The sequence below is a fragment of the Crocuta crocuta genome, unplaced genomic scaffold (genome assembly GCF_008692635.1).
Source record: "Crocuta crocuta isolate KB4526 unplaced genomic scaffold, BGI_CrCroc_1.0 scaffold260, whole genome shotgun sequence".
Lineage (NCBI taxonomy): Eukaryota > Metazoa > Chordata > Mammalia > Carnivora > Hyaenidae > Crocuta > Crocuta crocuta.
The window spans coordinates 4333038-4346893 of record NW_027527525.1 but is presented as its reverse complement, the minus strand read 5'-3'; the positions used below and the strand labels follow the sequence as shown (position 1 = coordinate 4346893).

Sequence of the window (13856 nt, the reverse complement as noted above, 5' to 3'; positions counted from 1 at the left end):
AGCATTCAAGAGTCTCTCATGGTTTGCCTCTCTCCCTTTCCCCCACCATTTCCCCCCTTCTTCTCCCCCTTGTTCCTCAGTTAAGTTCCTCCTAATCCTCCTATACGTGCAAACATATGATATTTGTCCTTCTCTGCCTGACTTATTTCGCTCAGCATAACACCCTCAAGGTCCATCCATGTTGCTACACATGGCCAGATTTCATTCTTTCTCATTGCCATGTAGGATTCCATGGTATAGATAAACCACATCTTCTTGATCCATTCATCTGTTGATGGACACTTAGGCTCTTTCCATGTTTTAGCTATTGTGGAGAGTGCTGCTATGAACATTGGGGTACATGTGCTCCTATGCCTCAGCATTTCTGTATCCCTTGGGTAAATTTCTAGCGTTCTATTGCTGGGTCATAGGGACTTCCCTTGTTTTTAAATGCCAGCTGGCATTCACCATAACCCCGGGAGGAGGTGGGTGGGGCTTGGGAGAGGCTAAGACTATAGCATTCTGTCTCATGCAATTTGTATACATTGGTGATCATAGTTTTCAAATGCACTTTTGTTTCTTTAATTATTTTTTTCTGCCCCTCCCTCCCCCTTACCATGCTGTTCTCAAAAGGAAAGAAATTGTCCTGGCTGGTCAGGCTTTAGGAGCACATGAGAGAGAAAAGGAACTGGGGAAGCAGGGGAGTCAGGGAAAGAGACCCCAGACCAAACATGATTTGCAGTTGAACATGAGATGCTCTTTCCGAAAGCACTTAGATGTGTTAAGTTACTGCAACTCAGTAATGTTGCAGGAATTCCACCTGGGATTCTGGAGTGAGACATCCTGCAGCATCTTGCAAGCAATTTCAATTTGTATATCTTTTGAAAGATGTGTAAACTGCAAACTTGAGGAGTGCAGCAGTGGTCCTTATGTAACATTTCCCAAGATGTTAGCTGAGGTACTGGTCCTAACCGTGAATCCGCATACCCAGGTTTTCACAGCAGTGGGAGTGAATGACGTGTTTGTTGTTGTTTTACTTTAAGATGAAAGCAAAGGATATCAGACCTGCTTGGGGTGAGGCAGATAGTAAGTCTTGCTATTCAAATACTTAACACTGTGGTCATAGACCAGCAGCATCCGCACCGTGAGGGAGAAATGCAGAATCACAAGACCTACTGAACCAGAATTTGCATTTTAATCAGATGCCCAGGCACTTCATGCAGATAGATCAGTATGTGAGGAGCCCTGGCTAAGAGTATGGGTTCTGGAGCGGGGTAGAGCAGGATTGAGTCCTAGGTCATTTTCTCTTTGCTCTGTGACAGTAGACAATTATCTTAACCTCTCTGAACCCCCATTTCTACATCTTCAAAGTACACATAATAAAAATACTTACTTTTCAGTCACCATGAAGATGAATGATAACCTATGGCTCATTAATAGTATGTAAGTACTAGAACACTGTATGTGGGGAGAAACGTGAGAAAGACCTAGGACAGGGTAAGTGCTCAGCACGTGTAAAATACGATTATTATTAGAAACATAAATTAATAGCCTGACAAGCATTTATTGAGTACTTCATGAATGCCAAGCACTCTTGTGGGGACCTCACAGTGAACGGATAGATAAAAATCCCTGCCTTTGTGAAGCAATATCCTAGTGATGTCTACAGATAGCAAAGGGATTACTTTTTATTACAACAGAATAACCTTAGGCTCTCATAAATATTTGTTTTATTGGACAAATTTAATGCATTTTAACTATTATTATTATTACTTTTATTACAGAAGTGGTGAGTTGAGAATTATTTCTTATTATAATTTTTAAAATTATGAGTTGCAGAGTGGTTGTCTTTGCCAACAACAAAATGACCTTATTTGTTTTTTTTTTTAAAGCTGAGTAAACAACGGCATCCAAGTCCCTAAAGAATACAATCTGAGCTCATCCCCGTAATGAGCAAGATTCCTCATCCTCATCTGTGTCATTCTCTGCTCCAGCTCTTTCTTTTCTGAAAACTTTTAGCAAATCCCTTTCTGACCCAGAGTAAGCACTCACCACACATTAGCCTGTATCACCACTGTTAATTGCCACCCCTGTGTCTTTGTTCATGCCTTTCCTCTTCCTGGGATAGCTTCTCTACTGGTCCATCTCCTGAAGTACCCATTAAAGCCCAGTAAAACATTTGGTTCATAAAGAAAAGATAGAGACACTTGCTGCTACTTCTCTGCTCCCTTAGCAGTTTCTTTCTTACCCTTGACCTTGTATTTAAATAAAGGAGTGCAAGTCGGTCTCCTTGTGAGCCAATGAAGGGAGGCCCGGGAGTGTGTCATAGTCATTATGACGCCTTCCTGACCCCACTGCTTTAGTAAGGCCTAATGGCCCTTCAGGTGGTTGCTGAATTGAGTTGCTGAAAATCCACTTAAGGGACCTACAGAGCAAGAGAGAAAGGTAAAAAACCATGCTGAATTTGGGTTTCAAATTCATGGTTTCATGAATTCCAAGCATGGGTGCCTTGGAAATTGTCAGAGCAAACTGTAGCCTCTCATGTAGGATTTTGTGATTCCTTCTGGAAAATAAGTGGTGCCGAAGAAAGTGGACAATTTTGATAGGAAATCCTAAGAAACACTAGGTGACACTTAGGAGAGTCAACAAAATCTGGAGAGGTAGCCACTCTAAAAATGAAGGTCTTGGCCGCAATTCTGAACACAGCCAAGTCTGGGGTTTGGGACTCCTTTAATGGGGAAGGAATCCCCTAATCCTGGTGACTGAGGAATAAAGAAGCCATACTACACCGAGTTATATCCTCCACATCTTGAGAACACATGCACCCACACACGTACATCTGTATGCGCACAGACTCAAGCCACCTATGCTAATACGTGAACACACAGATTCCAACAAACATAAATATAAATCCAAATTGGAGTGCATGCAAAGAAGAGCATGCAGGGTAGAAGGAGAATTTGAAGCGACGTTGCATGAGGAAGCGATGAAGGGACTAGAGATGGTTAAGCCAGGAAGAAAGGACATGGTAGGGCTGGTAAGTTCCTTCAAGCACAGGGGGGCTGGCCTATGAAAGAAGCACGTGAGTCCCTCTGAAGGAAGCAAAGAGGTAGAAGCTGTGTTTGGGTTGGGATTCCAGGTGCTTGGAAGTTCTAGGAAGGGGGATTTCAACTCAGTGTGGGAAGAGGCAAGCTATGGGGGTACAGAGTCCAGCATCTAGATCTGGAAGTGTCTCCTCTGGGTTTTGGTTCCGGGTCTGTCACTTGAAAGCTGAGTGATCTAAGGGCTCTTCTTTAGCCTCTCTGAGTCCAAGTTTCCTCATATATACAAACAGCGGTAATAATAATACCTTCCTGGTAGATTTAAATGAGCCAGGGCTCAGAAGTGCCTATTTAAGCTTCAGGCCCACTAAACCTGGAGCCTCCTTTGGGATCATGCATGATGGCAACTGGAGTCCATCAGTCTCATTTTGATATAAGATTACGGGGTACCTGGGTGGCTCAGTCAGTTAAACGTCTAACTTCGACTCAGGTCATGATCTCACAGTTTGTGAGTTCGAGCCCCGCACCCGGCTGTCTGCTGTCAGCATGGAGCCTGCTTGGGATCCTCTGTCCCCTTCTTTCTGCTCCTCCCCAGTTTTTGCCCTTTCTTTCACAAATACACATTAAAAAAAATTATGTCCTGAGAACTGCTCTCTGAATATCCTCCCTGGCTGTGTCCCCAGATCCACAGGACCCCTTTTCTCAAAGAGTGAGCCTCCTCCTAACCAAGTGGTCTTCCTCATAACCTTTCCCCAGCTTCCTGGAAAACGGCCGGCTGGTTGGTCCGTGCAAGCAAAGGTCGACGTGTACCTGTGGCTGGGCTCCACCAGACACTCCAGTGCCATTTTGGACAACTTGCCAGCAGGCTATGAAGCAGAGATGTCTTCCAAAGTGGCCGGAACCCCTCAACCCCCAACCAGCCTGCTCTACCCAGGTATGATGCCCACCCAACAAAGAAGGTCATTAGGTGTCTCCATCGGGCTTCGGAGAAAACAATGAGGAGGGTGACATGCATGGGCTGTTTGCACATTATTTTAGGATAAACTCATTTCCCTTTTAAAATACAGTTTCTTAATTTTCTTCCTTACCTTCCAATTGCCCCATCTCAAAAGAATAAGGGGAAATCATTAAATACATCTGGAGTAAATGTTTATGTTTTTCTGCTAATGGAGAGAATTGCAGTTGAGTGTTTTTGTAGGCAGATTATATGGACTGAGTTTGCTTGAAGCAGAAGGTGCCTTTTAAAAACACATCAGTGTGTTCTTATGACATGTGCAGTTCCTTATACATGGCACTAGGGTTTTGACCTGTAAACAGTGGGCATTTGCAATTGCCAGTAATGACCCAATGGGAACTGGTATCCCTGGGGTCCCTGGTATTTCTTCAGCTTGGTTTCCGACGTGGTCACTTTGAGAAATTCAGCATGCTTTATGTAATCCTTTCCTCTATGAGGGCCACTATGTTTACATTTTCATATCATTTTGGATTTTATTATAAATATTAATGACTTATAGTTGCAATTTGCTTTCTGTTTCCAAATTGCTTCAATTTGCAGGTTCTTTGCTGGGAACTAAGACAGAGTAGATGACAGTTTTGCCTTCACTTCAACTGAAGTTAAGTTTTAAATTGAACCATTGTTGGAAGCACAGAATTGTCCACAAATCCAGGCTTTCTTTGTTACCCAAGACTCGTCTGATGTCGGTTGACCTTAAGTGCCAGTGGAATCTAAGTGGTTCAATAGTTAGAAGGCTCTAAGGATGTTTATCCAGTAGTTCAGCTCATGATTTCTGTGCCCAGGGTCAATGCATAAGAATGAGGACAGCTCAGCCCTGTCTTTTTGGAAAATGCATGGCCCATTCCATGTACCAAGCATTGTTCCATCTACTTTATACATTATATTGAATTTTCTTGTCACATAAGTCCTGGGCAGTTTCTTCATTTTACAGAGGGAGAAAGGATGCATCAGAAATGCTTGGGAATTGCCCAACATCACACAGCTAGTAAATAATGAAGTCAACTTCTCTAGACTCTGCTTTACTTCCATTGCTTTTCATCCTGTCTTTAAAGAGGTTTCATCTTGGGGCACCTGAGTGGCTCAGCTGGTTAAGCATCTGACTTTGGCTCAGGTCATGATCTCGCAGTTCATGAGTTCAAGCCCTGTGTCAGGTTCTGTGTTGACAGCTCAGAGCCTGGAGCCTGCTTCGGCTTCTATGTCTCCCTCTCTCTCCACCTCTCCCCTACTCACAGTCTGTTTCTCTCTCTCAAAAATAAACAAACATTAAAACAGTTAAAAAAGGATAAAGAGATTTCATCTTTGGGTGAAAGACACCCATATCAAGTTATCTTCATATTTCTAAAATACTATCTCTGGAGATCTAAGGTACCCAGACATATTTGCTGTCCTAGCGACTAACAGTTCAAAGGAGAAGAAAGACTTTTTCAAGAGCTTTCTAATCCTCTGCAGTGTGTTATTTTCATGGAGTGACCTAATAAACTTTCTCTGCTGTGCACTGACGTTGATGGCTTTGGCTGCCTTCCAAACCCACTGGAGAATTTTGTTTCTTCACTCACTTTGTGCTTCAGAAAATATCCATCCAACCAATCATTAGTTTGTACCTACATGTGGCAGGCATGGTGGGAAAACTAGTGGAGGATGTAGAAACGAGAGAGGGGTCATCTGTCACTTAAGTGGGGGCAATCAGACACATCTCTACCAACCACATTTGTAGAAAATGAACTACAAAACAAGACATGGACCACCATATTGTGAGAGCTAAGAGGAAACTGACTTTATTAGCCTAAGGAACAGAGTTGGTAAGAGATTTCAGAAAAACAAAAACCTTGACCAAATAAAAGTTTCCCCCTAGTGCTGTATGTGGCTGCATATGTGGCTCTGAGGGACACCCAGGTGGCCCCAGCTGCCACCACCACAGGTCACATTACAATGAACAATAGTAACAGCCATACCAGCATCCTCATAGCACTTATAAAGTTCTTCCTCTGTGTCAGGCACCTTATCCTTTGATCTCCTACATTAACCCTCTGAAGAACTATTATTACCCCCATTTTATAGGTGAGGAAAACAAAGGCACCAAGAGGGTTAGTAACTTTGTATGAGCCCATGTACAGGCCTGTGTGACATAAGCCTAGGAATGGCCTGGGGGGGAAGACGAGGTGGTATCTGCACCCTTATTTTAACAAAGTAGGGCTAGTCAAATTGGTATGTAAGAGTTTCTGTATCCTACATCAGCACAAAACACTGATACCCTGAACACAGTATAATATTGCCTTTGGGGGAGACAGGAAACAGGGGTGGGAAAGGGGGTAAAAAGGAGGAAGTGAACATAAAAAACAAGACGGGCCTTACAAAGTCCCACGAACCCAGGAATATGACAAGTCAACTCTTACTTGGGACTCTGCCACTCAACCCTCATCTGCCCTCACCTGCAGCCCTGTCTGCTCCCATCCCGTCAACAGATGCGCTCACTCCTGCCTTTAACCTCCATGTCCTCTGCTTGTAGTTTGACAGGATGCCAGTCCCTGGCCTCCTGTCACTGAGATGTAGATGCTTGTCTTATATTCTGCTCTCTTCCTGGAGCTCCCCGACAGCAGAGGGCAGGGACTGTCTTAGCCACTTCGCAATCCTTAGACCAGACTGTTCCTGGTACACAGTAGGCACTCAAGATGACATTGGCTGGCTGAATGGAAGAATGGATGAATGGTTGGAGCACCTGGGGGGCTCAATTGGTTAAGCATCTGACTTCGGCTCAGGTCATGATTTTGTGGTCCGTGGGTTCGAGCCCCGCATCAGGCTCTGTGCTGACAGTTCAGAGCCTGGAGTCTGTTTCAGATTCTGTGTCTCCCTCTCTCTCTGCCCCTCCCCAGCTCATGCTCTGTCTCTCTTTGTCTCAAAAATAAATAAACGTTAAAAATTTTTTTTAAAAAGAATGGATGCATGGTTGACTCAAGAGTTTATGGAAGCAAGAGCTATTAGTGGAGCAGCCCCTTTCTTACACACACACGTGCATGTGGGCCAGTGGAAACTAGAGAATTACTAAAACAAAATGTGGTCTTTTAGAGGGGCGCCTGGGCAGCTCAGTTGGTTAAGTGTCCAGCTTCGGCTCAGGTCATGATCTTGCAGTCTATGGAGTTTGAGCCCTGCATCGGGCTCTGTGCTGACAGCTTTGCTGGAGCTTTGGATTCTGTGTGTGTGTGTGTGTGTGTGTGTGTGTGTGTGTGTGTGTGTGTCTGCCCGCCCCTTGCCTGCTTGCACTCTGTCTCTCTCTCAAAAGTAAATGATAAGAAAGAGAAGGTGAATTTGGAATCTGACAGAAATGAAATCCAGGCTCTGGCATTTGATAGCTCTGCAAACTTGGGAAATTTCTGTAGCCTTTTTTGTGAGCCATTTCCCTCATACATATATGGGGATGATTATATATGTAATTCTAAGGTTGTTATGAAAATCAAAACCCATGATGTGGTGAAGATGCCAAGGAGAATGCGTGGCTCCGAAGTACCCCATAGGTACCCCCTCTTCCCCTGTCTTCACTGCTTCTGTTTCAGTCTCAGAGGCGGGTGGTGCTCCCACTCTTGGCCTCCGGACACTCACAGATTCACAACAGTGCACAGACACCTGTTGTACTCACTGTTGGGAAGAGCCCACTGACGCCTGCCTATTTCCACTTGTCCACAGCCCGGCATGTCTTTCAGCTGAGAGCGCACATGTATCAAGCCCGGGGCCTCATCGCAGCGGACAGCAATGGACTCTCAGACCCCTTTGCCAAAGTCACGTTCCTTTCCCACTGCCAGACCACAAAGGTAACCAGGGAAGCCCATCTGCCTTCTTCCTGCAGCCCACAGCTGATCTGTAGTAGAGCACCGCAAAGAGAACAGGGGCATGTTGCAAATACCTGTGTCTCTGGGTATGTAGATTTCAGACGCCAAAGCACATGTATAAGGAAGGATCGCCATGCAGAATGTGTCTTGTTCCAATGTGACCCATTGTCCTGCAGCCAAGAGAGCATGTACCTGAGGTGAAGGAAGGGGGTGGGGAAGAGGGATGAGGAGGAGAAGGGAAACCTGGCACATCTAGTGCACCTGCCCAAGTGCTGGGCACAAGGCCGAGTTCAGTGAGGGAACAAACACATGAGAAAACAGCACACAGATACTGCCGCATGAGGCTTATGATCCAGCCCTTATTGAGGGGTCTTGGTGGGGAGGAACGTTTCCCAGCTTTATGGTCAGGGAGCCCTAGACGTAGCACTGTTTCTTTCTACTCACCAGCTGGGGGACTTTGCACACTTTCAACTGTGCAATGTGGTGTCTCACTCTGGAAAACACTACTTCCTAATGGATGGTGTGAGGATTAAAGGAATTGGGTCTATACCACTTTGCTCTGGGCTCTCTCCCTTTCCTATACACTGAGTGCCGAAAAGTGGAAGGGACCCTAATCAGAGGACGTCCAATTGGATGCTTTTCCCATTAGATCGTATTCTCCAAGGCCTGACTTTGTTCCTTGAGGATTCCTGTTCTGAGAGAGGAGAGTTCACAAAGGATTTGCTCATCTTTGGGAGTTAAGACAAACACCAAGGGCCCAAAGAGACCTGAGGTTATGTTCTAGCTCATCTACTCTCTGGCCTCCATTCACTCACTAAACCTCCATCTGTCATCTTAAAATAGGGCTGTTGTGAAGAAGCCCAAAGTTAAGTGTATAAAGTGATTGATGAATGGAGCCTGTTATATTGCCTAATGTTACACAGGCTGACATTTCTCTCCAAAGAAAGGCCTGTGACCTGGGAGATTGTGTTTGATTTGTGACACGGAGACCGAGATCATTTTGTCCATTTCTCCAGCAGCTGCGGAGTTCTTGCTCTGTGACAGGTGCTTGCTGGGCTCGGGGGCTGCACCATGAAATACCCTATGATGTGGGGCTATACAAAGTCTTCCGAGAGCCACAGGAGAGGGGTTAGTTCTGTGGGAGGGGGGAGTCAAGAGAGACCCCAGAAGGAAGGTGACTCCATCCTCACTTAGTGAAGGAGCATGAGAACACATAAAACATGGAGACTCCAGACTACTCTCTCATCTCTGTGCCTTGAGGGGTAGTGCCTAGCTCAGTGGTTAGAGTATAGACTCTGGAGCCATATTGTTTGGGTTTAGATCCAAGCTCTTCCATTTGTTGGTTGTGTGACCTTAAACAAAGGCCTCACAATGATGACATTGTATATATTTCCCAGAGGGTAAACCACCCAGGACAATGCCTTGCTTGTAACTGCTTCTATGTGACTCCTTATTATTGTCACTGAGGCTTCCCACCAGAAGCGAGGAGAATTCTCCCCGGGGCCTTCCTCCATCTGCCACAAAATGGTGGGGTTCCAGGCCCTGGTGATCTTGAGCCCTGGGTGGGGAAGGGGTTTGAGTGAGCTCAGGGCTGCTATGGGATTATCTTCCTATTTTGCCTCTCTATACAATAGCCTCATTTGATTTGGACTCATATCTCAAAGGAACAAATGGCAATTATCAAATAATCATTTGAAAGGGAAAATAGCTTCTGTTGAGCCCTGGACTTTGTCTCTATACTTTTGAACCAAGTACCTAATTTTTGTCAGTAATAATGCCTGCCATTTATCAAAAGCTCCCAATATGCAGGCATAATGGTAAGCATTTTATATGTGTTGTTTACTACATCTCACGGCAGCCTAAAGGTGGATGTTATCAGCGTCCCTATTGGGCAGGTGAGAAGGGAAGGCTCAAGGACTATATAGATAGAAGGCGGTCGAGCCAAAATGGAAACCCACCTTGGTCCACTTACAAAGCCACTTTGCTTTCCACTGGGGTGAGCAAGGGTTCTGATTCCCTCTGCCATCTCAGTGTCATGCTGCCTCGGAGGCTGTGTGTGACGTGCCCGTTCTCGCACCCTTCGTGACGGGGAAAGCTGACCCCGCGGTCCTAGCTGAGCTGCACTGTTCACCAGGTAGCACGTGTCTGAACTGACCACACCGAGCTCAGGGGGAGCAGTCTTGGCAGGGCTGGTCCCGCAACCGGTCCTCTCGAAAGTGACATACTGATCTGAAATATTTCAGAAGGGACACCTAGTTATTCCAGAGGCCACTGAGGATTGGGATTGAGAAATCTCATGGTGACCAAAGTATCAAGGGAAAGGGAGACAGCTCCCCAAAGAGAAGGCTTTGGAGACAGAAGGGGAGAGGGACTGAGTGGCTTGAGAAGAGCCTCAGAAGACAGGAGAGGACATGACAGAGGGAGGGGAGTGTGGAGCCTGAGATTTCCAGTGATCAGAGTCCTGGGGACATGGACGGTCTCTTGTGAGACATGAGTACCCAGTGCACCAGGTGTGCAGTAACTGCTTACTTATTCATCAGTGGTGTGGTAGGGTCGAGTCAGATGGGGAACAGGCACTCACTGAGCACCTACTGTGTGCCAGGCCCTTAATACGCTTTATCTAAGACAGTGGTCATAACAAACTGACAAGGTAGGCACTAGCTCCATTTACACAAGGGAAACTATGGTTCACAGGGGTTAAATCGCCTGCGCCAGTTGGACAGAGGCAAGTGATGAAACTAAGGTTCCACTCCAGAGGTATCTGATTCTAAAGCCATGCTACATCCAGAGTTTCTTACTCCTTCTTCAAAGTATTAGCTAGGTGCTACCAAAGTCTCCCAAAGTCATCAAACAGTCACAATGCAGAGCTCCTTAATGAAGCCCCGAAGAAGGGGAGCTAGTCATGGGCACCTTGGCAGAGAAGTGAGACAATGTATTTTTGTTTGGGTGAGCCTTTTAGTACCTTTTGAAAGTGGCCACATTGCCTTATACTCATGGGAACAACTCTGAGGATAGGCCAGTATCCATTCGTTTATTCATGTGAATAGCTCTTGAGCACCTGTTATACTCAGGATGTCATATTGGTGCCTCGTACTGTGCCTGGCACATCGTATGCTGAATGTGTTAATAAATACATGTTGAATGAAAGAATACTGGCCTCTGGAATCTTATCAGGAGGTATTTATAGCCCAAAGTGCCAAGGAAGCCATCAAAATAGTTCTATAGGAAAGATGTTGTGAGGATCATGAATTGCTTTGGTATCACATTTTTGTGTACCTACTGCAAAAGAGTTCACATTTCTATTTTTAAAAGCAACGTAAAAACCCAGGTTTCTTTGTGATGTCAGATAGCCATGCCAGATAACTTTTCATCGCAACTATATAACTCCTGTTCATAGGTGAGTCGAAGCCATTTTTTTTCCTGTCCAAAAAGTTAAGGTTTTCTCTGAGATGTTATGTCAAAACCATCACTGTGTCTGAGGCATAAAATACTCTAGAAGCAAAAAGCAAGAAAGGAAGGAAATGTAGAATGCATATTTTATGACTGACATAAAGAAGAATAGAAAATTCTCTGACCACAGTGCCAATGGTTTAACATCTTGACTAGAGATGCTTCCTGATGCAAAAGTCTGAAATGACAGATTTATTCTTTGGAGTCTGGGAAGTTAGCCCAGGCTAGGTCTTTCTCTGGCCCCTCTGGCATGCGCAGTGAGAAGTAAGGGTGTAGTTCAACGGGGGTGTGGAAATTCCCCAGGACCCAGCAGCCATTGAGCTGTGTTCACCTGTGAAATCACCCATTTGTCCACACAGCCTGAGGAAGAGGGAAATGTGCCACATGGCATCTTCCCAAGACTCGCCCCACACATTAACAGCTTAGTTTCTGCCCAAATGCAGAGCCCACCCGTCCTGCAGACAACCCCGGTCTTCAGCTCTGTGAAACTGGCAGGTGTACAAACATCCAAATAACTAGAGTAGAGGATACAAGACCAATGACACACCCCCTTTTGAGGGTAGCAGTCAAATGGCCTGGCAGGGGGCTGTGAGCCACTTTTGGGTGAGGCACTCACGGTTCCCAATCAATAACACAGACTGCTGTCCTCTGTCCTTTGGTGTCTCCATCTATATGATGGACACAGCCAATTACCAATGTCGCAGTTGCCATCTTAGAAGAAAAGACGTCATGCAAAATAATGAAGGTTATTTTGAAGACTCTGGCTAATTCAGTGCAGTCAAATATCCACAAAACAGTAGAATTCCATACAAGGAATATTAGAGTTAACCCCCACTTTTGATGACAAAATTTTATTTGCTCAGAAGTGAAGAATCACTAGATCGCCCTCCTCCTCAATTTGCCCTCCCATAAAATGGAGATAATATTAGCATCTACTTGGTGAGGTTGCATGAGACTAGCTAGCAGCCTGGGCTTTGGTACCAGATGAGTCAGGTTGAATCCCAGTTCTACCACTTCCTGGCTCCAGACAAGTGAGCCTTGGTTTTCTGCTCTATAATATATGAGTAGATAACTGTATCCACCTCCCAGGATGGGTGTGAAGTTTGAATGAGGCCATGCATATAAAGTACCACAGCTGGGACACAGTGCTCAACAGAGGGGGCTGGTGTGACCGGCAGAGGCTGTTGGGAGGATTGAGTTGAAATTATGTATGAAATGAGGTGGTAATCATTGCAGGGCTGTACTCATGAATTTCTGTAAGCTCTCTGGGGTGGGGGGTCTGCATCCCCTAGCATCTAGTACCCAGTGGTAGTACATCACCTTATGTCGTCACTTGGATGTTAAATGACTGAGCAAGGATGACAAGGACGTGTTCTCTTTGCCCTCCACAAGGAACTGTTGGATGAATGCACCTTGCCCCCTACAACCCTGTCGAATGAACTTTTGCTTCTCTTTTGGCCCCACCTTCCAGGTCATTTCCCAGACCCTCTCCCCAACCTGGAACCAGATGCTGTTGTTCAATGACTTGGTGCTGCATGGAGACCAGAAGGAGCTGGTGGAGTCCCCGCCTTTGGTGGTGGTGGAGCTCTATGACAGTGACGCGGTGGTGAGTGTCCGCGCGGTGCTGGCTGGGCACTTTATCTAACCAGCCTGCGACTGCTCAGGACTTGAGAGGTGCCCGGAGGCCATTCTGGGGAAATGATGATTTACAGAACCAGGAACATTGGTGGTGATCATTTGCTTTGCTAAAGGGCTTTTCACTTAGATTTCCCATTAGTTTGCAATTAGAATAGGATCCGGGTCACAAAACTTCAGTGGAAATACGCTTCTTCAGGAATAAGATACATGTATAAAGCCCCCGGCCGTGTCCTATTGTGGCTCAATAGAAACGATGAGTAAAAATGTCCTGGCCTCTTGAAAACCAGAGGTGCTTACNCTGGCAGTCAGCACAGAGCCCGACGCGGCTCTCGAACCCACGAACCGCGATATCATGACCTAAGCGAAAGTCGGACGCTTAACCAACTAAGCCACCCAGGCGCCCCCATCCCTATCCCATTTCTGTTATGATGTTAACCAACTTCTTCCTCTCCAAAGATGTCTGTGTTCTCCACTGAGATTCAAAAGCTTACTGGAGGATTTTTTTTTTTAATTATCATGACAAAACTTTTTTATTTTATTATTATTTTTTTAATTAAAAAGTCTAAAGGCAAGGGCTTATTTATTTTCTTTGATGTCTTTACTTCATTGGGAAGTCGCAGAAGCACAAACAGCTATTCCAAGAAGCCTTCCTAAAGCTCCCTTCTCCTCAAGCATGCTGGCAGCTCTGACCTTAATGCAAAGTCAGAAGATATTAGGATGGGAGAATTATAGAAGGTGAGCAGGGATTTTGGAGGGCATGAACCACCTCTTGCTTCCTGGAGAAGGAGACAGAGGCCCAGGAAGGTCAAATGCCGTGTTCAAGGTCACAAGTAGCTGGAGGCAGAGCCAGAACTTGAACCTAGCCTCCTGTGTCCAGACTTTCTTACACACGTGGGAGGGAGTAGCCAGTGT

At 45.5% G+C, this 13856-nt stretch overlaps 1 protein-coding gene across 2 annotated transcripts in view; it reads left to right on the top strand.

Annotated features, from left to right (window-relative positions):
- Nucleotides 1-13856, top strand: part of FER1L6 (fer-1 like family member 6) — a 121617-nt gene that overhangs the window by 49312 nt on the left and 58449 nt on the right. For both annotated transcript variants that reach the window (XM_077764622.1, XM_077764631.1), the window contains exons 18-20: nt 3777-3954; nt 7714-7838; nt 12778-12912. In XM_077764622.1, coding sequence (XP_077620748.1) covers nt 3777-3954; nt 7714-7838; nt 12778-12912 — 438 coding nt within the window. The remainder of the gene's footprint in view (nt 1-3776; nt 3955-7713; nt 7839-12777; nt 12913-13856) is intronic.